The sequence below is a fragment of the Rana temporaria genome, chromosome 9 (genome assembly GCF_905171775.1).
Source record: "Rana temporaria chromosome 9, aRanTem1.1, whole genome shotgun sequence".
Classification (NCBI taxonomy): domain Eukaryota; kingdom Metazoa; phylum Chordata; class Amphibia; order Anura; family Ranidae; genus Rana; species Rana temporaria.
The window spans coordinates 130,884,055-130,911,191 of NC_053497.1; the positions used below are offsets into that span (position 1 = coordinate 130,884,055).

Here is a 27,137-nt window from a genome sequence, read left to right on the forward strand (position 1 = left end):
GAAGGCTCTGCAAAGATGGACCGGGGTGTTCCTAAAGTAATACAAAAATTTGGGCAGAAGCACCATCTTAAGGAGGTTAATTCTGCCCACCGGTGTCAGAGGGAGTGAGCGCCACGCCGCGAAGTTGGCAGTGACCTGTTTCATCAGAGGCTGAAGGTTACGCGTCACAAAGTCCCCCAACTCCACCGTAATCTTTATCCCCAGATACTTGATTTCCTGAACCCACCTAAGCTGCGACCGGGCGTTAGAGTCGATAGGGGAGGGGTGGAGGGAGAAAAGCTCCGACTTGTCCCAGTTTATACGGACTCCGGAGAAGCCGGCAAAGCGGTCAAACTGGGCCAAGGCTTTACCTAGGGAGTCAGCCGAGTCAGCCAAGTATAACAGGGCGTCATCCGCATATAGGGAGATTTTTTCATGGAGAGGACCAACCCGTATTCCCCGTATGCCCTCATCTGCCCTAATGAGGGCCGCCAAGGGCTCTATGGCGAGTGCAAAGAGCCCCGGAGAGAGGGGGCAGCCCTGCCTCGTGCCCCGCTCCAACGGGAAAGGGTCCGAGAGGCAAGCGTTGGTACAGACTCTGGCCCGGGGAGCCTTATAAAGGAGCTGAACCCAGGAGATGAATCTAGGACCAAAGCCAAATTTGGCGAGAACTGCCCACAGGTACCTCCACTCGACCGAGTCGAAAGCCTTCTCGGCGTCGAGGGAGGCCACCAGTGTCTGACCCCTGTCATCCGCCCTGGCTATGTGGGAAAAGAGTCTTCTCAAATTGATGTCAGTACCCCTGCCCGGCATGAAACCCGTTTGATCGGGGTGGACCAGGGCCGTGATAACCGTGTTCAACCGAATAGCAAGGACCTTAGCCAGCAGCTTGGCATCAACATTTAATAATGAAATGGGCCTGTAGGAGGGGCACAGGGAGGGATCCTTACCCGGTTTCGGGATAACGACAATCACTGCATCGCCCATGGAGTCGGGGAGGGAACCCAAAAGTTCAGCCGCCACCAGCATCTCCCGCAGCCTAGTAGCTAGTACGTCAGGATATTGTTTATAAAGTTCAACAGGGAGACCGTCAGGCCCAGGAGTCTTACCCGGCTGCATAGTCTTAAGCGCCGTAAGGATTTCGTCCAGGGAGATAGGTCTGTCCAGGGAGTCTCTGTATTTGTTGGTCAGAACAGGGACATCGACTTCGTCAAGGTAAAGGGTCAACTCGTCATCCGCAAAGGTCACCTGCGATTCGTAGAGGCGACGATAGTACGTAGCAAAGGTGTGGTTAATTTCCTCCGAGGTGTATAGGAGACCCCCATCCGAACCAGCGATCTGGGGGACAGACATGCCCCCCGAACGCTCCCTAGAGAGCCAGGCCAGGAGCCTACCCGATCTCTCACCCTGCTCAAATATACGTTGGGATTGGGCTAACAGTTTCTTTTGAGTCAGGGAGGTACGAAGGGACATAACTTCCGTTGTCAGGGATTGGAGCCTAACGTAGTGTTGGGGTTCCCGGGAGCGGACATAAAGCGCCTCCTGCGCCGCAGCGGCATCTTCAGCCGCAACCAGCGCAGAGCGCCTCTCCCTCCTAACCCGCGCTATGATGGTCTGATACTGACCCCTGGCAAAAGCCTTAAAGGCGTCCCAGACCACATTCAAGGAGGCCGAGGCCGGGTTAGTGGCCCAGAAACCGTCAAGGACCCCTGTAAATTGAGATTCCACATCACGGTCCGAGATCCAAAATCTCGAGAGTCTCCATAGCCTGGCAGGGTTCCCCGCATCACCCAAGCACACCAACAGGGGGGCATGGTCCGAGATTCCCCGGGGAAGTATCCTGACCTCCTTGACCCTAGACAGGACTGACTGACCAGCGAAGGCCAAATCTATGCGGGAGAAGGAAGCGTGCGAGGCAGAGTGACAGGTGTAGGCCCGCTCCTGAGGGTGTTTCCACCTCCAGACGTCAGTCAAGCCATAGGCCTCGGCCCAGGAGAGTAGTCCCGGGGATGAGGGACCCACACCAGCCATCCTGTCCACGCCCGGTTCAGGGGCCATATTGAAATCTCCCAACAAAATCATGTGGTCTGAGGCAAAGTCAGCAAGGATGGCAGTTATCTTGTTCAACAGTACAAGGGAGGCTGGGGGGGGCAGGTAGAGACCGACAATGGACCAAGTCTGGGAATGGATTCTAGCATTGATGACCACATACCTGCCGTCTGGGTCCAGCGCCAGGTCGAGGAGCTTGAAGGGTAGGGATTTATTAACCAGGACACTCACTCCCCTAGCAAAGGTGGAGTATGTGGAGTGATAGTGGCTGGCCACCCACGGCTTTTTAAGAGCCAAGGTTCTACTGCCCACAAGGTGGGTCTCCTGAAGAATGCAAATGTGAGGGGCATGAGATCTAATGAATTGGAACACCAGTGACCTCTTAACCGGAGAATTAAGGCCCCTGGTGTACCATGACATAATGTTAAGCGCCGTCATTGTATTCAGCGGGAGGGAAATTTGGCGGACCAAAGAAGGGGGGCTCCATGGAATCTGCCGCCAGGACCCGAGACGAGTCAATCACTCTAAATTTAAACTTTAAGCTGTACCATATATAGTCAATAAAACATCTGAACAGTAAATAAAACAAAAACCAAAAACAAAATGATGAAATAAAAGGGGCGAATACCCATAATAACATCAGCCCGTGAAGGGCAACAGTCCCCCCCCCCACCCCGCTCATTCCCCCAAAACTAGGAAGAGCTTCCACTCCCCAAACCCAACTCAGCACGCTGGCCGCAAAAAGGGGGGCAAATGTGCAAGCGGCGAGGCTAAGCCCACCAGTCAATCCAGGGGGTGTCCACTTGAGCACGACGCCCCTCCACTCCCGGCCTCTCGAAGAGGGATTATCAGGCAAATGGGCAGGAGAACATGAAGGGTAGTAGTTCAAGGAGCAAAAAGACATCCTCCATGTCCCAGTGCCAGGATGGTGAATTCCAGCCATTGCAGCCCTCCCCCCAAATAAAAGGAGCGGGAAACAAAAACAGAAAGGGGGGGAAAAAGAAAAAAAAAGAACCCCCCCCCCCCCCCCGAGGTGAAGGGCACAATCACGCTGCAAATGAGAAGGCTTTTCCAGAGCAGTCTCCTGAGGTAATCAGGGGCACAAATCTTTACGTTACAAAGAAAAAACAAAAAAAGAGAGAAAAAAAAAACAAAAAAAAACGTCTCTCGGTGGGATAACCACCCAGCAATCCCCCAAGGATGAACATCCCCACCCCCCAATAAGCCCACAGGTACAGGGGTCCCCAACAGAGAATCCAGGGCAGTGTCAATAGAGGGTGAGGCTGGGGAACGGAAGTCATTCACCCCGAGAAACACGGGGAGGGAAAGACAGGGTCAGAGGGGCACCAGACAGGGGACCTCCAAGGAGGGGGCAAAGGGAACCATGGGGGGGAGGCCGGGAACCGGGCCGGGAATCCCATCCGAGAGGAACAAAGTACAAATCCAGGGAGAAGGCAAATACTCACGGGTGCCTCATCAGCCATGCGGAGGTAGGGTGTCAAGCCAGGCAGAGGCCTCCCTCGGGGTGTTGAAAAAACGGAGGGACTCACCATCCTGCACTCGGAGTCTGGCCGGGAAGAGGACACTATACTTGATGTTCCGGGCCCTCATCGCTCCCTTGACCTGGTCGAAGGACTTGCGCTGCCTCTGGGTTTCGACGGAGTAGTCGGGGAATATCATCAGCCTGGTGTTCTCAAAGCGGATCTCCCCCTGCTGCCTGGCCGCGCGGAGGACTTCGTCTCTGTCCCTAAAGTTAAGCAGCCGCAGTATGAATGTCCTCGGGGGGGCTCCCGGGGGTCCCTGCTTAGGGGGGACCCGATGCGCTCTCTCTGCGGTGTAATGGGGGGAGAAGCGCGCGTCCGGGAGGACGGAGCGCAGCAGGTCCTCCACGTAGGCCGTCGGATCCTTGCCCTCGACCCCCTCCGGGAGGCCGATGATGCGGAGATTATTTCTCCGGTTCCTATTCTCGGCGTCCTCCGCCCTGGATTCCAAGGCCTTAACTTTAGTATGGAGGGTGCGGAGGGACGCCGATTGCTCCATAGAGTCATCCTCCAGCAGCCCGATGCGCTGTTCCGTCTCCGTGACCCTGGATCGGAGCTTATCCATATCCTGCCGGATAAGGCCTACGTCCATCTGTACCTCCTCGATTTTCGTCGTCAGGGTGGACTGGCATGTGGCTATAGCCGCCATCACCTCCGGGAGCCAGGACGGCCGATGATCCGAGGCGTCCATAGGCGGCTGGGCCGCCATGCGGGAAGAGCGCGTGGCGCGCGGCTCCACGTGGAAGGCCGGAGAAGCGGGCGGTGATATCTCCGGCTGCGGAGGGAATTTGAGCCTCTTGCCTTTTCCGGACTGCGCCCGGGGGGTCCCCCGCCTCATCCAGCTGGTAGCGAGCGGGTGATCAGGCGGCTGCAGGGCTTGGAAGCGGGTAAGTAGCGAGAAGCCGGCGGAGCTCACGGAGGATGCGACCGCTCACGTCGCCATCTTGGACACGCCCCCATCTTGGACACGCCCCCCGGAGGAACACACTTAGACCGAATTTTAACGGTTCAAAGAATGTCAGGCAAAATGGTCGGCCCTCACGCAAAAGAATAAACAAGCAGACGTTAGAAGCCGATTGGCTACCATACAAAGCTGCACCAGATTTGGTGCACAACAGTTTTAGTAAATCTCCCCCAGAGTGTTGGCAAAACATCCAGGTAACTAAAATTAGAAGCAGCAACAGTAGTCTCCCTGTTCATCTCTGGAATGGTTTCCTTTAACTAAATACAGGAATATGGGGGGAAAAAAAGATACTCACTGGATTGCCTATATCTCCTGTATATGATGAACACAACAATCCCAATAAGGAACAGGGCAACAGCAGCTCCTATCAAGATTCCGGTCCACTGTAATGGAGAGAATAGAGATGAGTCACTTGGTATCATAGTATTCAGTCATATCGTTTTTCCGGGGGCTATTTTGTAAAACATTGTAAAACTGCTGTAAAAAGGCAAGAAATAAATAAAAATAAACATGTTTTAATTTGAAACCCCCTACTTTAAACCAGCAGCTGTAATCTGACAAGCTTATACTGACAGCACTGCTATTTTACCATCATGAGATATGGTCAGTTAAGCCAAAACTAATTTACAGTTTATGATAAATGCTTTCTAGGTCAATGCACCTTCCATGCCCCTAAAGCAAGGAGGGGGTGCACCAGCCACCCACACTGCAAGGGTTAATAGCACGCTTTGTCCAGGGTAGGAGAGAAACAGTTTTAAAGAATCAAGCAGGTGACCAGAAGCCACTGAAGACAAAAATATATATTTTTGGGGGAAAACTGGCCCTTTAAATACACACTGTTGGCATCTTGAAAGACTGTGAAAGACACCTTCAAAGCAAAGAAGAAAAAAAAGATCAAGAATTGATTGAAAATAAATAAAATAACCAATTTTACAGAATAAAGCTGGAGTCTGAACCTGAATACATCACACTCAGAGATCTTTTACCATTAATGAATACTGTCTCTGATCCATGATATGCAGACTTTATTCTTTTTTTTTTATTATTATTATCACATCTAAAACAAAAGCAGAACTGTTCTGCACCATGCAAGCTGTTTGAACAGCGGACATGAAGTGTGAAGGCCTCTTGTCATTCTAATATGCAAAGCCAAGCCTTTAGGGTTAAGATTCAGCAATTATGCAATAAGAATGATGAAAGTGGCCCACACCCAAAAACATTAATTATTTCGGCTTCATTGTTCATACAGAGATCAACCCCTGAGTGCGGCTGTCTATGTCCAAGTTTCTTTGGGGACTATGCCCTCCTTTGACTTGATGTGCAGGTAATTTACTGTTACTTAAATCAGATCCAAACACTAAGGCCATCCATACACAGAGCAAATTTCTTTCCTGCAACCACGGCTAGAGAAAAAGAAGAAGAAGAACAAGAAGAACAAGAAGAACAAGAAGAACAAGAAGAACAAGAAGAAGAACAAGAAGAACAAGAAGAAGAACAAGAAGAACAAGAAGAACAAGAAGAACAAGAAGAAGAACAAGAAGAACAAGAACAAGAAGAAGAACAAGAACAAGAAGAAGAACAAGAAGAAGAACAAGAAGAAGAACAAGAAGAACAAGAAGAACAAGAAGAAGAACAAGAAGAAGAACAAGAAGAAGAACAAGAAGAAGAACAAGAAGAAGAACAAGAAGAACAAGAAGAACAAGAAGAACAAGAAGAACAAGAACAAGAAGAAGAACAAGAAGAAGAACAAGAACAAGAACAAGAACAAGAAGAAGAACAACAAGAACAACAAGAACAACAAGAACAACAAGAAGTATACATACCTTTTTTGAAGCCGATCTGACCCACTGCAACCCGATCCCACGCTGACCTGCCAGCCGCAGCAACTTCATTGTAGAGGCGGGTACATACAAGACGGACTACAACGGAATCCCCATAGTAACTCTATGGGTGACGTCACTTCCCATTCATTTCACAGCCACAGGGTCCTCTGCAGAGCTTCCTCTGCTGGAGAATGGGTCGGAGCAGATCAGATCGGCTTCCAAAAAGGTATGTATACTCATTTATTCTTTACAGGGATAGAGAGGTTAGTGTTAGATCTGTGGTGTCTATAGATTCAGGGATTTTAGTCTTTTTATGGACTTCCACTTTAAGTTACTGGGTTTAAAGCCCCATTCTGCTTGAAGCTCCAAAACTCTCAACAAGCCTAATCCCATAGATATTAATGACCCTTATCCACATCTGAATGTTCTGTCGCCCGAAGCAAAAGACCCGTCGCTCAAAAAAGTACATGAGCAAATTGGGCCCGTAGACTTCAATGAGTGGAATGAGTGAAATTTTTGTGCAACATGAGCGTTTTAACACTAGTTTCCTGCTCAAACAGAAGCTCTCCACCCTGTAGTGCTTTCCATTGGTTAAATAAAAAATGCCTGAAGCTGTAAAACACTTGTAATGTGCTTCTAAAAACACAAAACAACTTTCAAATAAAAAACAACTTAAATGTCGCTCTGCTCAGGTGTGCAGTGGAAAACTACTGCAACCCTTGCACCCCCACTGTTGTGATTTCCCTATCAGCTTTTTGTGCGCAAGCATAACATAATCACCTATACAGGTACAGTATGTATATCACTACAGCAGAGCCTTCGGTTTATACTTTTCTATAATATATCACAAAAAAACAGCGGCAAGCCTAGGTCTGGGAACAGGAAATGACAGCTGCAAGGATGGCAGTGTTTGGCATTTTTGGGGAACAGAGTGTATGTGGCTTAGTTTAACATCAAAGTAAAGTCCCGTAAACACAGGCCGAATGTCAGGAGATTTCAGCCGGTTCAATAAAAACAGGCCCATGTTTATGTCAGCCGGTCTGACAAATAGCGGCCTTCTGGCTGGCTTGTGTCAGAGAAGCATGCTGAAAAAAACCCAGCAGCCAACTGGCTACCGATCGGTGATCTCAGCCAATGGCAGAGAGTACTGACCGGAGTGTTCTGGTGTTTCCCTGTCAGAACACAACAGGTCAGCAGTGGAGATCGCTGTACCAACGTCAGACGGTACAGCGGCTTCGACCGGAGCGGTCAGTTTTTTTTTTCTGTTCAACCCGCTGAGTGTGCCAGGCTTTAAGGAAGAGGTGTTGTCACCAGCCTCTGGGGTAGTAGCATTATCAACAAGGGCCTTACCATGGTGGTGTGCATTCTTTCTTCTACAAACTGGAGCAGTCTCTTGTGAAGGTCTATGCTCCCAAGAATGGAAGGCTGTAAAGACAAAAGCTCAGAGGTTACAAAACATACACAGACAGTATGCACATGTGAGGATTTAAAGCATGCATTAATTAACCTCTGATATAGGTGAATTTATGTCCATATTCTCTTCTGTAAACAGATTGAGGAGCCGGGAAAGGCTTGCTCCAGCAGGGACATCTGTCTCTTGGTATAGAACCACGTCCCCCATTTGTGCAAATAGTCCCACCAACTCCCTTCACCTTTACCAAAGTCAGCAATTAATTGCAATGGCCGTACTAGAGAAGGATTCTACTCTGCAGCAGAGCTGCCCTGTTTCTGCCCGCCATCCTGGCAGACTGACCAGTATTTTTGTTAGAGTCCGATATCAAACAGCCAACAGCTGCTGGAGGCAGACGTTATTTGGGTGGGAGGTCACAGGATTAGGATGAGAGGACATCACTACAATTACATTAGCATGCGAGTTGCACTGGCCTATATGACATTGATCACAATTCTGTGACTTCTCAAAGCACTGCTAATTGGATGATTCTATGTACATTTATATACTGCAAGTATATTTAAGTGCCTTACCTCAAGGCAGCTGCTGCTGTTGTCATCACCCATATCTGTGAGGAACAAAGATAATAGAGTTAATAAATACAAAATTATTTTATCATTTGCATTAAAGGTTGTTTGCTCTAAAGGTACAAAGCCTCTTTTATAAAGAGGTACAGTGGAACATTTCAAGAGTTACTGAATGATAGTCTGCAAGTTTTGGATGATTTTAAAATCTCATATTTTTCTGTGTGCTGGAGAAGTGGGGGGGACAATTCAATTATTACTTTAAAAAGCTACTTTCTGCATTTCATAAAGAAGATTTCTATTGTTAGCAAGATTTTCTTTTACCCAAAAATCCAGACAAATTGGCAGTGAAAAGACTTGCATATGTATACTTTCTGCTCAGCTTTTGTTACTGTGCAAAATGTCAAATTCTAACAGTTAGCTTGGAAGGTGTAGCCATCACTGGGGACATTGTATTCTATTTGGCAAAACAATGACTGGGAACATACATACATTTTACACAATGTAGTAGGGAAGGGTTGTATTGCTTGCCCCTACCCCATTGGTAAGAATCCCTCCATTCCTGCTGTGTCACCAGGACAGGAAGCAGTAACGTCTTCTTAAAGCGAAGCTCCACCCACTTTCAGCCCTCTTTCTCCCCTCCTAGTTTTGACCAGGTGATCCAAGCGGAAGTTCTCCTCTGACCCTGCAGTCCATTCAGCAGCCCCAGCGTGTCTCGCGCATGTGCATCTGGCTGTGAAGCTGCAAGGTGTCACAGCCGGGTGCCCACAGTTGAAATTTCTAATTTAAAGCGGGGGTTCACCCTTAGAGGGCACTTTTCCCCCTTCGCTTCCTGCTCGTTATTACTAGGGGAATCGGCAATTTATTTTAAAATATGTGCAGTACTTACCCGTTTACGAGACGCATCCTCTCCGTCGCTTCCGGGTATGGGCTTCGGGAATGGGCGGTCCTTCTTGATTGACAGGTTTCCGAGAGGCTTCCGACGGTCGCATCCATCGCGTCACGATTTTCCGAAAGAAGCCGAACGTCGGTGCGCAGGCGCAGTATAGAGCCGCACCGACGTTCGGCTTCTTTCGGCTACGAGTGACGCGATGGATGCGACCGTCGGAAGCCTCTCGGAAGAATGTCAATCAAGAAGGAACGCCCGCTCCCGAAGACCCATACCCGGAAGCGACGGAAGAAGATACAGCTCGAAAACGGGTAAGTACTGCACCTATTTTAATATAAATAGCCGATTCCCCTAGACCGAACGAGCAGGAAGCTAAGGGGAGATTTTTTTTTTTTTTTTAAATGGGTGAACTCCCGCTTTAAATAGTACCGCGCTACAGTAACTGAAGCAATGAAGTTGAAATGCCGGGAAAGAAGCGATGGTTCGAGTAACGCTGGATCCCGGGAAAGGCGAGTGTGTGTTTATTAAAAGTAAGCAGCTTTTTTTTTGCGATACGGCACTGCGTTAGTTTAACTGACAATGAACTTTCTTTTTGTGGTATTTGATCACATCGTTTTTGGATTTTTGGCACTAACAAACAATATTAAGAATATATTGATTGGTTTGTGCAAAAGTTATAGTGCCCAGAATCTATTGGATATATACTGGAATCCTATTTTTTTTTCTACTAGTAATGGCTGCAATCAGCGACTTATAGAAGGATTGTGATATTGCAGAAGACATTCGGACACAAACTGACATTTGACACTTTTTGGGAACCAATGACAATAATATAGTGATCAGTGCTAAAAAATATACACATGCATTGCACTAATAACACTGACTGGGAAGGGGTTAAACATCTAGGACTGTGGTCTCCAAACTGCGGCCCGAGGGCCAGATGTGGCCCTTTGCTAGCCTTAATCCGGCCCTTGGGGGACAATTTCTCCAACTGATATGAGGCACTATTCCTCCCACTGACACCAACAAGGGGGCACTATTTCTTCTACTGATATCAATGATGGAATACTATTACTCTTACTGATAGGGGCCCTACTCCTCCTCCTACTGACCCACAACACTGAGGCCATATTGATTCTCACTGGTGCTGGGCCCGGGACATTTTCTGCCCCTGCTGGCCACAATCCGACCCTCCTAAAGTCTGAAGGACAATAAACTAGCCCTTTGTTTGAAAAGTTTGGAGACCCCTGATCTAGGACAATCAAAGGGTTAAATGTGTGCCCAGCCAGTGTTTTGGTGTACTGTGGGAGATGCTTTTACTAAGGCCCCTTTCACATGGGGCAGTGGAGGAGCAGTGACGGTATAGCGGCGCAATTTTGAGCGCCGATATACCGTCGTATTTACCGCGATATTCGGTCGCTATCGGTGCGGTTTTAACCCCTGCTAGCGGCCGAAAAAGGGTTAATACCGCCCACAATGCGCCTCTGTAGAGGCGCATTGCGGGCGGTATTACCGCGGTCTCCCATTGATTTCAATGGGAAGGAGCGGTAAACACCCCGCTCCTATACCGCTCCAAAGATGCGGCTAGCAGGACTTTTGGAGCGGTCCTGCTAGCGCACCGCTTCAGTGTGAAAGCCTTCGGGCTTTCACATTGAAGCCTGCAGGGCACGATTTTTTCAGGCGGTATAACAGCGCTATTTTTAGCGCTGAACCGCCTGAAAAAAAACGCGTCAGTGTGAAAGGGGTCTAAGGGAAGTAATCAATTTTATTCCCTGCTTTGCGGGAAAAGAAAATCTATTACCCACTGATAGGCAGAGCCCTCTCCTGTGTAAATTCATGATGATCGGCTGGGAGGGTGGGGGTAATTCATTGACCGGCACCCGCTAATCGAGATCTGCTGGGTCACCGACAGCACGAGTGCGTGCCCCCTACCCGAAAGGGTTAGATCACTTATCCAATTTCTTGTCATAGCGCAGCCGAGCCGCCTTGCCATCATAGATATAGGTTACAAAAGGGCAAGTGGTTAATAAACACAAAAATTACTGGTGCTCTGCTTTAACAGGGGCACCATGGAACAGTTATGAACATCAATGCCCGCTTCCTCCAGATCTTCTGTATTCTGGGTAGGGGGAGAAGAATATGTCAGCTTAAACTTCCGACTTTGAATATCTGTAGCACCGCTTTTTCCCCTAGTAGCAAAACAGATAGATTGGGGAAGGATCTCAACAAGATACTGGAAGTTGACTGACCTCCCAAATTAAAGTGAATGTAAAAAGGAAAAATATGTTTATCTAAAAGAAAGAAAAAAAAACACATGTCATACACCTGCTCTGTGTAGTGGTTTTGCACAGAGCAGCTCAATCCTCCTCTTCTCGGGTCCCCTGTCAGCGCTTGCTGTGGGGACACTCGTGCATGCTAGCTCCCGAGCCAGCTCTCTGCATCCATAAGACACAGAGAGTATGGTTTAGCCCCCCCCCCCCGCTGTTGTGATTGACAGCAGTGGGAGCCAATGATTCCTGCTGCTCCATATCAGCCAATCCAGACCAAAAAGAGCCTCGGTTATCATGCACATTGCTGGATCAGGCTTAAGTTAGTATTAGGGGAGAGCTGCATACTGAAGGTTTTTTACCTTCATGCATTTACAACCACTTTTAACACCACTGCACCTGATCAAACCTCTTCAGCCTTAGAAAGACTGCCCCGACAATTACTTTCCATTTTAGATTAACCACTCTAAGGCCCTATTCGCACTTGTCCGACTTGTAATGCGACTTTGGACCTCAAAGTCCCATGACAAGTTTCACCCCATGTTTCCCTACGATAACCGTTCATATCTGTGCGACTGTACTACTTTGGTCCGACTTTCATGCGACTTGAGGTCCATAGACTATGTACCCCATACTCATTCACATGGACGGGCCAGGATCCAGGGACCCCTTGTCAAAGGAAGTTTCCAGATTCCAATAAGCCCGCAGACTGCCACAACCACCAGCCAGGGTTGTGGGGAAGAGGCCCTTGTCCCTATCAACATGGAAACAAGGTGCCCAGTTGAGGTCATATGGTTCAGAAGGGGTGGTGGGCGTGCTTGGCACCCCTTCCTGACCTGCCAGGCTGCATGCACAGATAAGGGTCAGTATGGATTTTTTTTTTTTTTTTTGGTGGGGGTGGACGGTCGGACCCATGCAGCTTTTTTGTTTTAAATGTACATTTTTCATTTCCGGCATGATTCAGCTTTCAGTGGAGAAACCGGTTGACAGCTGACAAGGATGAGGCGGCTGGTTTACTGTCACACTCCTTAACAACCAGCTATTCTTCACATAGAATTTACACTCCTGACTGGACCGATGTGAATTCAAATTGGAATTTGTGAAAAAAAAAAAAAAAAAAAAAATTATTATTATTATTATTATTATTATTATTATTATTATTATTATTATTATTATTATTATTATTATTATTATTATACAAAATTTATATAGCGCCAACAGTTTTCGCAGCGCTTTCCAACGACTTTTTAGAACACAAAACAATTACATTGGTCAAAGCCAAAGCCGTAATAAAGTCACGACTTTGATCCTACTTCAAATGATATTCAATGGGCTGAAGTAGGATCAAAGTTGAAACTTAGGGTCAGATCCACAGCCAGCCGCCGTAACTTATATTCCCATTTAAGTTACACCGCCGCAAAAGTGCCCGATCCACAAAGCACTTACCTAGAAATTTTCGGCTGTGTAACTTAAATCCGACCGGCGCAAGGCGTTCCTATTCAAATGGGGCGAGTCCCATTTAAATTATGCGCGCTCCCGTGCCGGACGTACTGCGCATGCTCACGACGTCATTTTCCCGACGTGCTTTGCGCGGTTTTACGTTGCGCCGGGTTTTGAGAATCGCGACGGGCATAAAAAAAAAAAATAAAATACGAGTTACGGCGGGAAAAAAAAAAAATTTGAAAAAAAAAAAAAAAAAAAAAAAAGCAGCCCTAATTTTGCGTTTGCAAACTAATACTTACGGAGAAAAAACGAAGCGTAAAAGCTTCGTGGATCTCCGTAAGTGCTAATTTTCATACCCGAAGCGGCATTTCGACGAGAAATGCCCCCAGCGGCGGCCGAGGTACTGCATCCTAAGATCCGGCAGTGTAAGTCCCTTACACATGTCGGATCTTCTGCCTATCTATTGGAAACTGATTCTGTGGATCAGTTCCAAAGATAGAAACAGGGATACGACGGCGTATCAGTAGATACGCCGTCGTATCCCTTTTGTGGATCTGGCCCAAAGTTGTACAGGGAGCATTTTCAAAGTCGGTCCAACTTGTGTCGGACCAGTCAAGATGGTTCCAATAGGGAAACATTGATTTCCAAAAAATATGTAGAAGAATACTTTTCGGTCTAAACTGAGGAAAACATTTTTTTTATATATATACCTTTTGGGGGATATTTATTATAGCAAAAAGTAAAAAATAGTTTTTTTTTTTCAAAATTGACGCTCTATTTTTGTTTATAGCGCAAAAAATAAGGTGATCAAATACTACCAAAACAAATAATTTATTTGTGGAGAAAAAAGGACGTCAATTTTGTTTGGGAGCCACGTTGCATGACCGCACAATTGACAGTTAAAGCGTTGGAGTGCCGAATCGCAAAAAGTAGCCCAGTCATTAGGCAGCCAAATGGTCCGGGGCTTAAGTGGTTAATAAACATTTTGAGGGGGTAGCCGTTTGAGTGTTATATTGTTACTTCTCTTCCTTTTGTTGTGGGATTTGTTGGTTACACCCAACCAACGGAGAACTAAAACTACTGTTGTACGAGGAGGATTTAGATTTTGTAGGAATTTCAGAAAGACTTGGTTCAACAGCTTTCATAATTGGCTGGCAACCATTCAAGGGTATTTCCTATATCGCAGGGATAGAGAGGCTAAAAAAGGGGGAGGAGTATGCCTGTATATAAAAAATGATATACAATTGAATGTGAGAGACAACATCACTAATGGAGCAAGGGAGGAGGTGGAATCCTTATGGGTAGAGCTACAAAAAGGAGGAAGCGAAGGGGGAACGTAATACTGGGCATATGCTATAGGCCCCCTAACCAAAGGGAGGTGGACCTCCTATCACAATTTGGATTTGCGGCAAGGATGGAAACTGTCATTATAATGGCGGATTTTAATTATCCAGACATAGACACGGAAGGAACTGCGCATTCATCTAAAGTTTGCCATTTCCTAAATGTCTTGCATGACAATTTCATGGGTCAGATGGTAAATGCACCAACAAGAAACAAAGCATTACTAGACCTACGGATTACCAACAATACACCTGATCACCGAAACAGTGATTACAGGTCAATTAGTTTCAGTATAAATCACACAAATAGGAAACATAAAGGGAACACAAAGACACTGAATTTACAAAAGATCCAACTTCTCTAAATGACAATCCTTGCTAGAAGATACTAAACGGGATAAAATCTTAAAAACAAAGAACATGGAGGAAAAATGGGTATGCTTTAAGAGCATATTAAATAAGGGTATTAGCCAGTGCATCCCAATGGGAAATAAATTTAAAAGATCCAATAAAAGTCCTGGGTGGCTTCACTCGAACATAAAAATGCATATAAAAGCAAAGGAGAAGGCCTTAAAAAAATACAAGGCTGAGGGATCATCAGCAGCATTCCAACTTTACAAAGAAAGCAACAAGAAATGTAAGGGTGCAATCAGGATGGCTAAGATAGAACACAAAAGGCACATGCAACATGTTGTCCAATCTCTTGGAGGGGATGATAAGGGACAACATTGAAGATTTTAGTACTGAAAACAGTATCATTAGCAAAAATCAGCATAGATTCATGAAGAATCGTTCTTGCCAACCAATTAACCTTCTATGAGGAGGTGAGCTGCTATCTAGATAAAGGAGGTCCCGTAGACGTGGTGTATCTGGATTTTGCAAAGGCATTTGATACAGTTCTACATAAACCTTTAATGTACAAAACTAAGATCTGTTGGCATGAACTGTAGTGTAAGTACATGGATTAAAAACTGGCTACAGGAGCAAGTTCAGAGGGTAGTGATAAATGGGGAGTACTCGAAATGGTCCAGTGTGAAAAGCGGGGTCCCCCAGGGTTCTGTCCTGGGACCAATACTATTTAAATTTATTCATAAACGACCTGGAGGATGGGATAAACAGCTCAATCTTAGTATTTGCAGACAATAGTAAGCTAAGCAGGGCAATCATTTCTCTGCAGGATGTAGAAACCTTGCAAGGAGATTCAAACAAATTAATGTGGTGGGCAACTACATGGCAAATAAGATTTAATGTAGAAAAATGTAAAATAATTTGGGTGGCAAAAATATGGATGCAATCTTCTCACTAGGGGGAGAACCTCTGGGAGTAATCTAGGATGGAAAGGGGCCTGGAGTCCTAGTGGGTGATTGGCATTGCATGTCACTGCAGAGCCTAACTGCTGCAAGCAAAGCAAACAGAATATTGGGCATGCATTAAAAAGGGGATTAACGCCAGAGATAAAACGATAATTCTCCCACTCTACAAGATACACCTGGAGTATGGTGTCCAGTTCTGGGCAGCAGTCCTCAGGAAGGATGTGCTAAAACTGGAGAGAGTTTAGAGAAGGGCAACAAAGCTAATAAAGGATATATAAAAAAAAAAAAATTGAGCCATTTATCCATATACATAAAATTCACTATTTAATATAGAGTTTGGTAATATATTGTACCTGTGATGTGTCTATTAGAATTTTATAGGGCGCACCATAAAGATACGATATTATATACATGAGTATCTATGCTGTTTTTAGAATTACATGTAGAATAGTAATTTGGTTTTAATTATGGCACATGTTAGTGATTCGTGTCCATTACATTATGCAAACCTATTCTGCATGCTAATATCCTGTTGGATTGAAGGATGGAAGCTGCTGGTGATAGTGCCTATTTAGCAGATTGTGAGCCGGTGAATCATGGTTGCGGGGACACTTGATAAGCTTTAATGCAGGCTACGAGAGTTCCGCCCTAAGATTGTGCTGATATGAGCATTGCTTACGCCCGTAATACGGCACGCATGTGCAGTCGGTATGAATCTAATCCACCAATTAGAAGGAGGAGTATATAGGAAGGGTCTCTAAAGTGGTGTGGCCAATCCCATGATTAAGTCCCTCGTGACGAAACATGTCGGGCGTGGTTACACAGCGAGCATCTGAACCGATGTGAGACGTATGACGTGCGACGCACCAGGCTGAACCAGGAAACTGAGATTCCATACAGGGCGATTGAGTGGTGAGAGCACATCCTGCTGATTTTGGGTCCGCCGTAATCACCTTCCACCGGTTAAGGAAATTGGAGATGATTTGCTGCTTGATTTTAAGGAACTTTGAAGATTTTTAGAATATATTTTTTATGCGCTGCTTATTTTGGACACTTATTTGGGGTTTAGTGGTCATTATATACATTCACATTATTCATATATTTAAAGTGGCAGCAATTTTTCCTATCTTTCTTCCAACCAGCGCAGCGGTGGGATATCAAGAGGGCGGGTCTATTTGATTACCATTTCATTTAAAGCCAATAAAGGGACTGGATGACCTTAGTTATGAGGAAAGGTTACGAGCCCTGAACATATTCTCTCTGGAGAAGAGATGCTTGACAGTCCACCGTGGACTGTGGCTAAGGAAACTTAGTAGAAAGTCATCCAAGTACCCCATAACATGGATGCACTGAGTTCTTAGCAGAGCCGATACTTTTGTGAAGACTCTTGACTCAAAAGCAAAGAGAAGAGGAGAGCACAAATGGCAGAGCAACAAATTGGAAATGCTGGTCTCCCTCAGCATAGTGCAGAAAGTGTTGGTGCATAAGAAAATTGCAATGTAAAGCATTTTGGATGTCCACTGATGACAGAAATTCCCCATATCTGGTAAAAGTTTTAACAGATTTTGCAGACTCCATGTGGAATTTGGGGACCCACAGATATCAGATTATGGATTTCAGGTCCAAAAAGGGAATAAATGCCACATTTGGTTTTGGAACTGTGTATATGGTTCAGTAATACTCTTTGAACCTCTCCTCTGCAGGAACTGGGATTACCACATTTAAAGATTACTCAGAGCTACCCATAAATCTGCATGTCTTTGGAAGCTTAGAGGTTAGGAATTGAGGAGGAGGCAGGGAAAAAAAAAATTATATTTTGTAGCCCTGGAAACAAAAGATTGGACCAGAGGTCCAGGTCACCTCTGGTCCATACTGCCACAAATCCCAGCAGACGTTCCCCCACCCCGGAGAGTGAGGGTGTCCTTTCATTGTGAAGGCTTGGGACCAAAGAATAAACGCGCTTTTGACATAGAGGAGGATGCCTGGGTGGAGCAAAATAATTATTTTGGTGAATAAAAGGTAGTAGCCATGGTAATAGTAGGCTTAGGATGTTGTTTTGTATGGTAGAATCCTTGATAAATTTATCAAAGGGTTCACCATCAAAAGGCATCCATAAAAGACGACCTCTCCAAGCAGCTTCAGTTGACCAAACCTTTAACCACAAAATTGTGTGCATAGGTAAAGAAAGCAGTATCATCTTGTGGACCTGGAGAAGTACATACATTCTTTTGGGCAGGGGTGTCAAACTTGGTGTCATTGTGGGTTGCATCAACATTATGGTCGCCCTCAAAAGGGCAGGTTGCATCTGTAAGACTAAATGTCCAGAGCACAGCACACCCCCCCCCCCCCCCCATCATGATCAGAAGCCCCATCCTTCCTTCCTTACATCACAGTGCACCACCCTACCCCCTTCCCATGTGCTGTTGCCAGGAAGAGGCTGTTGGTGAAATGGGAAGCAGAAAGTGCAGGGTGTGGAGGGGGACCAAAGGAGGGCTGGAGTAAGCTGCCGGAGTAGGCTGAACGTTGAGACCAGGGGAGGCAGAGACGAGGGAGTGCTGCAGCTGCACAGAAAGGCGCAGGATCTGTAGAAGTACTGCCTTCTGGACATAGCCACAATGGCTGTTTGTAAGGTAGGACCATCAACGGCTAATTTGCCTGTGGAAGAGTTTCTAAGCATCAATAGAATCCTTAGAAGAGGGAACATCCTAAAAAGCAATGCGATGCTTGTTGAGAACAGAAATGGAAGGATCCACTATTGGGACAGGCCATTTAATTCATAAGGATTTTGATGATTGATTGATTGAATGACTTGTATAGCGCTACACATGCAAACTGAATTGCCTTGTCAGGGCACCAATAGCTCCAGCAGCCGATTCGCGCTACGGCGCATGCCCCGGCGCGCCTCTGCGTTCCAGCATGGTTCTGTTCTTCCGCGCGGGCGCGCGCATCCAGCAATCAAGACCCAGCCCGGCCTATTTAAACCAGCCCCAAGCCTATGGCGGGTTGCTGGTTTGTTGTCAGCTTACCCTGTTTATACTACTCCTGAAAACCTGAATCTTGACCCGTTTTTGACCCGGATTGGACCGGACTTTTCTTTGACCAAGTTCTCCAGTGAGCTACTATCAACCCATCTACCTCTGGAAACCGGTGCCTCTTTGTGCCCTTCCCCGCTGTCTCCACCTCCAGGGGGCGAAGCGCACAGAGTCGCAAAGGTAGCCGCCCTCGGCAAGTACTTATCCTGACACGCCTCTAGGCGCTTTTTCCAGCCAGTGTCTGCTTGGCTGGTGCGGTCATTTTACCCCATAGGATCTCGACATGCTTGGGACACACAGTCATACATATATATATGCTGGGCCAATTTGGAAAAGATCCAATTTACCTACCAGCATGTCTTTGGAGTGTGGGAGGAAACCGGAGTACCCGGCGGAAACCCACGCAGGCACAGGGAGAACATGCAAACTCCAGGCAGATGGTGTCTTGGTCGGGATTCGAACCAGCGACCCTTTGCTGCTAGGCGAAAGTGCTACTCACTACACCACTGTGCTGCCCCAATGACGAAGGAAAACCTTTTTGAAGGATCTGGCCAATCCTCATGCAAAGCTCAGTTGATTTGTGTTTGCAAGAGAAAAGTGTTTTTAAACTCCTCAAACCAATTTATGCCCATAGGAGCTTGTTTAGGCTGTGTTTCTGTCAGTCAGCCCCCGCCCGCGCTCTGTCAGTCAGCCCCCGCCCGCGCTCTGTCAGTCAGCCCCCGCCCGCGCTCTGTCAGTCAGCCCCCGCCCGCGCTCTGTCAGTCAGCCCCCGCCCGCGCTCTGTCAGTCAGCCCCCGCCCGCGCTCTGTCAGTCAGCCCCCGCCCGCGCTCTGTCAGTCAGCCCCCGCCCGCGCTCTGTCAGTCAGCCCCCGCCCGCGCTCTGTCAGTCAGCCCCCGCCCGCGCTCTGTCAGTCAGCCCCCGCCCGCGCTCTGTCAGTCAGCCCCCGCCCGCGCTCTGTCAGTCAGCCCCCGCCCGCGCTCTGTCAGTCAGCCCCCGCCCTCTGTCTGCATCCCCCCATCAGCGCCACCCCCTTTCTGTCGGCCCGCCACCCCCTCTCTGTCAGTCAGCCCACCCCTCTCGTCAGCCACAGCAGGGTGCATCGTGCCACCCACCCACTGACTCACAGCATGGAGCCAGGCCAGCCACCCACAGCAGGGTGCACCATGCCAGCCACCCACTGACCCACAGCAGGGAGCCAGGCCAGCCACCTGCAGCAGGGTGCCGGAAGAGAGCAGAGGAAAGACACCCCAAGCCCTCACGAGCGCCGACGATCTCTTGATATGTCCCGACACTTGCTGAAAAGACAGAGCAGCCCGAGCGATGGCACAGGTAAGGCTGCAATAATGGCACAGGTCGGGCTGCAATATTGGCACAGGGCGGGCTGCATTTCATGGGCACTGGTAAATATTTTAGTACACCATTTGGTTAAGAATATTTTTTTCACAAAAGAATATTTTTTTTTCTTGTTTCCTCTTTGAAATCCTAGGTGCGTCTTATGGTCAGGTGCGTCTTATAGAGCAAAAAATACGGTAAATGAACTAGTTAGAGAGACAGTATAGGTATAGTTCAGCTGAATACATGACTAGCCACAGTTACAGATTTGTTAGAGAAGCAATAAAAAAAAAAAAAAGTAAATACCTTTGTTATAAAGGCATTACTTCACAAGTCACAAATTACAGCAACCATGCACTCTTTAAGAGACAAACATCATCAAGGTCCTCAGACAGAAGGAATGAGTGTTTAACATACCTTGCGTAGGGACGGCATGAGTGGAGAAGGCAGGTCACACATTATAGGAAGGAAAACTCCACAACTAGTGGTCGGGATCAATATTAGGGACAGCATTAGAAACAGGAGACAGAAATGAGAGCAGAACAGAAGTTAGAGATGGGGCATGCTAGTTAGTAAAGGAAACAAAACAGACATTCCCATTATAAAACAGCCACCCTAATATATATACACACACACATCCTTTTTATACAAAGTGTTATTAAAAGCAATTCCAGGCAAATGGTGAAAGCATTCGCGTCCCCAATGCTACCCATAAAACTGCAACTGTTCATGCAAATTACCTTTTTTCTTAGGTCTGTGCAATTCCCTACAGAAGGGGCCTCCAAACATTCTAAAACAAAGGGCCAGTTTACTGTCCTTCAGACTTTAGGAGGGGGTGGACTGTGGCCATCGAGAGTAGAAAAAGTCCCAGCATCAGTGGAGTAAAAAAAAAGTGAGAGGAATTGTGGCCCGTCATTGGGAGTTTTTGGCAGGAATTGTGCCCCCTGCGTTGGTGTCAGTGGATGAAATAGTGCCCCAGTGGCCGGATAATTAAAAAAAAAAAAAGGTAATACATTTTTTACAATTTATAAATATTTTTCTTTTTTTACAATGCTTAAAGTGAACATCTCCCCTTTGAGACAGAAATGTACTGAGGACACAGATTCCCCAGTACCTTTCTAAGCAGCCTCGGCTCCACTAAAAAGCAGCTGTCAGTTGCTTTATTGAAATCTATACAGGGAGATCGGTGCTTGCAACAGTCAACACCGCCTCACCGATCATCCCGACTGCCCATGTATCAGAGCATTTGCACGAGTACAAGTATTCGTGCATATGCTCAGTACCGATACTATAAGGTGACCAGATTTTTAAAATGAAATCCGGGGACATATTTTTTCTTTACTAGTAATGGCAACAATCAGCGACTCTCTGCCCGTCACCGCCCGACTCACAGCCTCTCAAGTCTTACTCTTCGGGCCCCGGCTACTACTGGATGGGGAGCGGAGGAAGATCACTCCACCAGGGAAGGCAAGGAGATAGGCAGGTGGCTGGCCAGGATCTGAGCCAAGGCAGAAGAACATGTGAGCGAAGCTGAATGGGCATGCGCCCGAAACTGAAGAAATATTCCCTCCGCTCCGACCAGCACATGATCATCAGAAAGGGCCTATGCTAGTAGGCGCGGCGGAGCGGGGGTGTGCAATTCAATTTTTTTTTAATTCTGTACTGACTGTCTTTGAAATTGCCCCTGCCCCCTATTAAATCCAATCTGGGGACAAAACCAGGGGCAGACTTGTTCCGGGGACAGTGTCCTCAATCAGGGGACTGTCCCCTGAAACTGGGGATGTCTGGTCACCCTACGATACTAGTATCAGTATCGGTGCAAACCTAGATGCAACCAGCCCATGGGCCACAGTTTGGAGACCACTGCCCTACAGAAAAAGCACACACAGCTCCACAGAGGACCGTAAGAGTGTACTTCCTGAGCAATACCTTGCAATGTTGTCTTTCTGCTTATTGAATCATCAAGCTGATTGGTGATTGTGTTAAAATTCTGATAACAAATTCTTACATCAGGCTGTATGCGTATGAGAGGCAGCAAGGCAGATGATCCAGCACCACCAGCAGTGTGTTCCAGGACCACCAGATTACTGACAGAAGGGAAAAGGGTGGACTAGTACAGTACTGCAATATTTGGATTTAAAGCCCCCTCCCCCCCCCCTCTACCACCCCACTTTTAATTGGTAGGGTAAAAAATATATTTTTCAAAGCGCTTTTTACTTACTTAAAGCTACAGTCACATAACAATCCAGCCCCATGCGTTCTCCTCTTCTATTTAGTATGGCTTAGGTCCCTCTTTGGGTTACGGCCTGTTCGATATAGATACTTCCTATAAGATGTCCAGTGGCAGGAGTCATCCCACCTTTCAACATCAGCAGAGGGGAGTGAAGGAGACCTATGGTCTCGGGTGAAAATCACAGTGCTAGATTAGCGGTACACTGCACCAAGACCAGTGAAGGCAAAGGGACCTAGACACAGGACTTAGGTGAGCATAGCTGGCTTCACCAGGTAAAAGAAAAAGCCTGTCAGGATGGGATAGAGGGGGTGGGGAAAAAAATTGTTCTTGTTCAGTTGGGCTTTAAACACGCAAGTGTGCTTCTTGTAAACATCTCAATGTTTAATTTTTGTTTTAACTGGAGTGTACCATTAGGGGGAAATATGATCATGTCTTGGACCTAAAATGGCAAACCTGTCTCAGAAGCCACTGACACATGCATCTTTTCCTTCTCCGACATGCCACACTTTAGTTCCAGGTCCATGAAACTGAACTTGTTAATCTTAAACTTCATAGGATGCCAATGTCGCCGAAATAGTATTGGCTTGCAAGTCAATGAATTTCAGACTCCCTTTGAAAAATAGGTGTACACAGGGCTTTTTCTCAGGAAATAGGTGCAGGTGCTACCCCCTTCCAAGTCACCCCTTGCAACTACCGTGTTTCCCTGACAATAAGCCCGGGTCTTATATTAATTTTGGCAACAAAAGACACAGTAGGGCTTATTTTTTCGTGGTAGGTCTTACCATGTAATGTGCTGTCTTCTCTCCCCCACTCACTTCCTGCCCGACAGGAATCCCCAGTGTGAACCGAGTTAAAATGCTTGTAAAATCCGATAATCCACTCTATTACAGTAGTATATAATGTACAATGTGTGCATTTATGTAATAGAAATGTGCCAAATACCTTTGTTATAGCGCTGCTCTGCGCTTCTGAGCTCTCTTCCCCACAATTATATCACACAAACACACACATACATTATATACTACTGTAATAGAGTGGATTATAGGATTTAATAAGCATTTTAAACTAGGGCTTATTTTCTGGGTAGAGCTTATATTGCAACTCTCCTGGAAAATAGCGCTAGGTCTTTTTTTGGGGGGAAATAAGATTTAAAACTTCTCCAGCAACAATAGATGCTTTGTAGGGATAAGAAACTGACAGATCGCTCCCTCTTCAATCAACACAGGGCTCTGGGCTGTGATTGGACACAGAATCATTGGCCAGGACTTGCTGACGGACTTCTGTTGTGTACAATCACAGTGGGTGTCAGCAGCAGCAGGGGGACGCGCATATGTGCACCCTAAACCCGGAAGGAGGTACGGGTACATCATTTTGCAGGCAGGGGCCACCTATCTGCAGTACATTGCAGGTCGGAGGTCTGCAAGTGGTTAAAAATAAATGGCCCCCAGTGGCCCTCCATGAAAACAGAAATCCAGGATTGAATATACAGGCATTACACAAAAAAGAAAAAAAAAAACACTGCCAGATTTTGATGCAAAAACTTTCTACATTATTAAGAAGGCGTCTGCTGGCAAAGGGACAAATATTTCCTATGCGCCTACAATGGTCATAATTTAGAAAGCACCTGGACAAGAAAACACTACATAAATCCAGGCCAAACATTCACATTGCCGTTTTACAATTCACTAAAAGCTCATAGATTTATGTTCCGATGTAAAAAACAGAAAAGGTGTGCAGGATATTTAGTAGAGCTGGCAGGATCAGACTGACAGAATGGCCAAAACTGGCTTACTTCCAGGTATCTCAAAATTACAGTAGCTGTGAAAGCTCTGTCAACATTGTTGTGCAGAAGATTGCCAACAGTTACACAACTTCCTTCTCGGAAGGAAAAATGGTGAGAAAAGACAAGATAAAAAAACAACAACCACTGGGCTCAAATTATAATGAAATATATGCAAACAAGGCAAAATAATCTTCCCCCGAAGTATCTTTCTTACTTTAGTAGTTAGGAAAAAAAAGTGCCTTCGTTACTTACCTGAGCCCCATCGCGAGCCAGCAATGTGCATGAGGGCCTCGGCTTTCAGGGAACTCTCCCTCATCTGAGACAGCAGCAGGAGCCATTGGCTTCTGTTGCTGTTAATCACAGCCAATGAGCTAAACAGAAAAGAAAAGGGGGAGGGGCCACGCAGATCTGCAGCTTGGGAGTGAGCCTGGGGGCAGCCGCCAGGAGCACCAGCGCGGGACCCGAGAAGAGGAGGATCGGGGTTGCTCTGTGCAATACTGCTGCACAGAGCAGGTAAGTAGATTATTATTGTTATTTTTTTTTTATAAAGGGTAAATCTTTTTAACAATTTACGGGAAAATTAGCTTCCACATTCTAAACAGTACACAGCAGTAGTATAGACAAAGTAAAACTTTTACAAAGATGATCAACATAAAAATATGCTGCAATTTGTACAGTGAAAGTCAAATGAACAAAGATATACATCACAAAAGCTATATTGTGTCGCACTTCACGTAGACCCCTTTCACATTGAGGCGTTTTCAGGCGCTTTTAGGCAAAAAAAGTGCCTGTGAAACACCTCCCCTGCAGCCCCAGTGTGAGAGCCCAAATGCTTTTACACTGGGGTAGTGCGCTTGCAGGACGATAGAAAAAGTGGTAACGCCCCCCGCAACATTCCAACATTTTGTGAATGACATTTTCAGGAAATATCATGACCTGTTCTTAATCGTCTATCTGAACGACATACTAACTTTCTTAGCCTCACTTGAACTCCATCGAAAACACGTCAGAAAAATGTTAGACCTTAAGAACCCATGGCTTATACGCCAAAGAAGTGGGAGTTCAAAAAACAATCTATCCAGTTCTTAGGTGTCATCGACTTGCCACCTAAGGGTTAATAGCGCAGACTGATTTCAGTGATTGGCAACAGGCTGCCTTATTTAAACACCTCAGTGGCACTGTGTCTTCGCTGCCTGATCTGCAGTTCATACCTGTTCCCGTGACTTCCTGTTCCTGTGATCTGATCTGTTTCCTGTTTGACCCGGCTTGTTTGACTACGATTGATCTCTGTTATCCTCATCTCAGCCTGCCTTGTAACCCACGCTCAGCTCTACACTGCTTGATATCTTGTTGCCGAACTTGCCTGTATACTGACCATTCTCTGCCTGTCGTTTATACCTAGATCTGATCGTCTGTTATCAAACCCGGCTTGTCTAACTACGTATTCAGTGTCTCCCCAGCCAGTACACCTACCAGCCTGCTTCCTGTTTCCTGCTGCACCAGCTGAACGGACAAGACTCAAGACGAACCAGGCACCCATACACCGCCAGGCTCTTGCGGCCACTGTTGCAACATCGGTGGCCCTTGAGCCGGGTCTGTATGAGAAAGCCTTTCCACTACACGTCAGGCTCATCTGGCAGGTACGCAACATTAGGACTCATAATCTCCATGAGAGGGATCTCCATGGATCCTCAGAAGGTCTCAGCAATCTTGGAATGGCCTGCACCGTCTGACAGGAAAGGGGTCCAGAGGTTCATAGGCTTCTCTAACTTTTACAGAAAATTAATTCGAAATTTTTCGACCATCATCGCCCCGATCACTTGCCTACATTTGCGCTTCTCCTGGAACCAGGATTTTCAAACAGCCTTTAAAACAGCTGAAGGCTCTCTTCACCTCAGCTCCCATGTTGCAACACCCGGACCCAGCTCTTTCCTTTGTCCTTGAGGTAGATGCATCTTTTTCACCCATTAGTATTTTTCTCCAGGAACCTGAATCCGGCTGAGAGAAACTATGATGTGGGTGAACTCCTGGCAATTAAAGTCAGCCTCAAAGAATGGAGGTACCCTCCCTCTGGAGGATGCTAACCACCCAATTATGATTTTCACAGATCACAAAAATTTGGAATATCTAAGATCTGCAGATCTAAGACCTCGACAAGCCAGATGGGCCTTATTAATTTCCACCTGACATACCGCCCAGGTTCCAAAACAGAAAAGCCAATGCCGTGTCCAGGATGTCTCCGAATCTACTGAATGTGCTCCTCCAAGCACTATCTTATCTGCCCAAAATGTTCTGCTAATACAACCCGTCCTAAAGGCATTCATTGAACCAGCTTCTGCATCTTGCCCCAAATCCAAACATGAGTCATTAAGGAGGCTGGATGGATTACTTTGGCACCAGGACAAAATCCTTGTACAGCAAGAAGCAAGGTCTCAGGGTCTCAAGACTTTCCACGACCACCAACTTTCCTAGAGAGGTTCCATGGAGGAGCTCTATGGAGAAGCTGAGGAAAGAAAACTCTGCTCATGCTTAAGGCTCCCGCCGTCCACCTTCTCCGCCATCTGACAGTTCTTAAATAGCAAAGGAGCGGAGCCACCCGGCAACATCATCTGGTGGCACCGTCCCCTTGTGACGTCATCAACACATGCTGGGTCTGTGATGTCACAAGGGGGGCCGTGCCATCTGGTGGTGTCACTGGGTGGCCCCAGCCCTTAGCTATTTAAGTACTGTCAAACGCCAGAGCAGGCAGACGGCAGGAGCCTTCAGGGGCGTGAGTGGAGTCAGCAGGTGTTGTGATTGATGATGGCGCTACACCAGGAGACATTGTTTTTTTTAAGGAATTGTCCAAACTGTCCGTTTTAATTCTCATCCGAATATACATATATGTTTAAAGCGGATGTAAACCCAGAATTAAAAAAAAATACATAAAAATAAAAACCTGCAAGACAAAGCCATAATGAGCTAGTATGACTAGCATACTAGCTTATTATGAATTACTTACCTTAGATCGAAGCCATCCTCATCTCCCCCTCTGGCCACAGACATCTCCCCGGAAAGGTTACTTCCGGGTATCGCCGCTCCGGCGCTGTGATTGGCTGGAGCGGCGATATCACTCCGCGCATGCGCACAGGAGCTGTCAAAGCCGGCATTAGCCATTCACAAATCCGGCAT

At 46.6% G+C, this 27,137-nt stretch overlaps 1 protein-coding gene across 2 annotated transcripts in view; it reads right to left on the reverse strand.

Moving 5' to 3' along the window:
* Positions 1–27,137, reverse strand: part of PNPLA7 (patatin like phospholipase domain containing 7) — a 413,102-nt gene that overhangs the window by 368,897 nt on the left and 17,068 nt on the right. Inside the window, exons 2-5 of one of the 2 annotated variants that reach the window (XM_040324513.1) lie at positions 20,368–20,431; positions 8,340–8,374; positions 7,707–7,781; positions 4,829–4,916 (exon numbers count right to left, since the gene is read on the reverse strand). In XM_040324513.1, the coding sequence (XP_040180447.1) occupies positions 4,829–4,916; positions 7,707–7,781; positions 8,340–8,372 (196 nt within the window). In that variant the 5' untranslated portion in view covers positions 8,373–8,374; positions 20,368–20,431. The remainder of the gene's footprint in view (positions 1–4,828; positions 4,917–7,706; positions 7,782–8,339; positions 8,375–20,367; positions 20,432–27,137) is intronic. The other variant, XM_040324512.1, reaches the window with a different exon arrangement.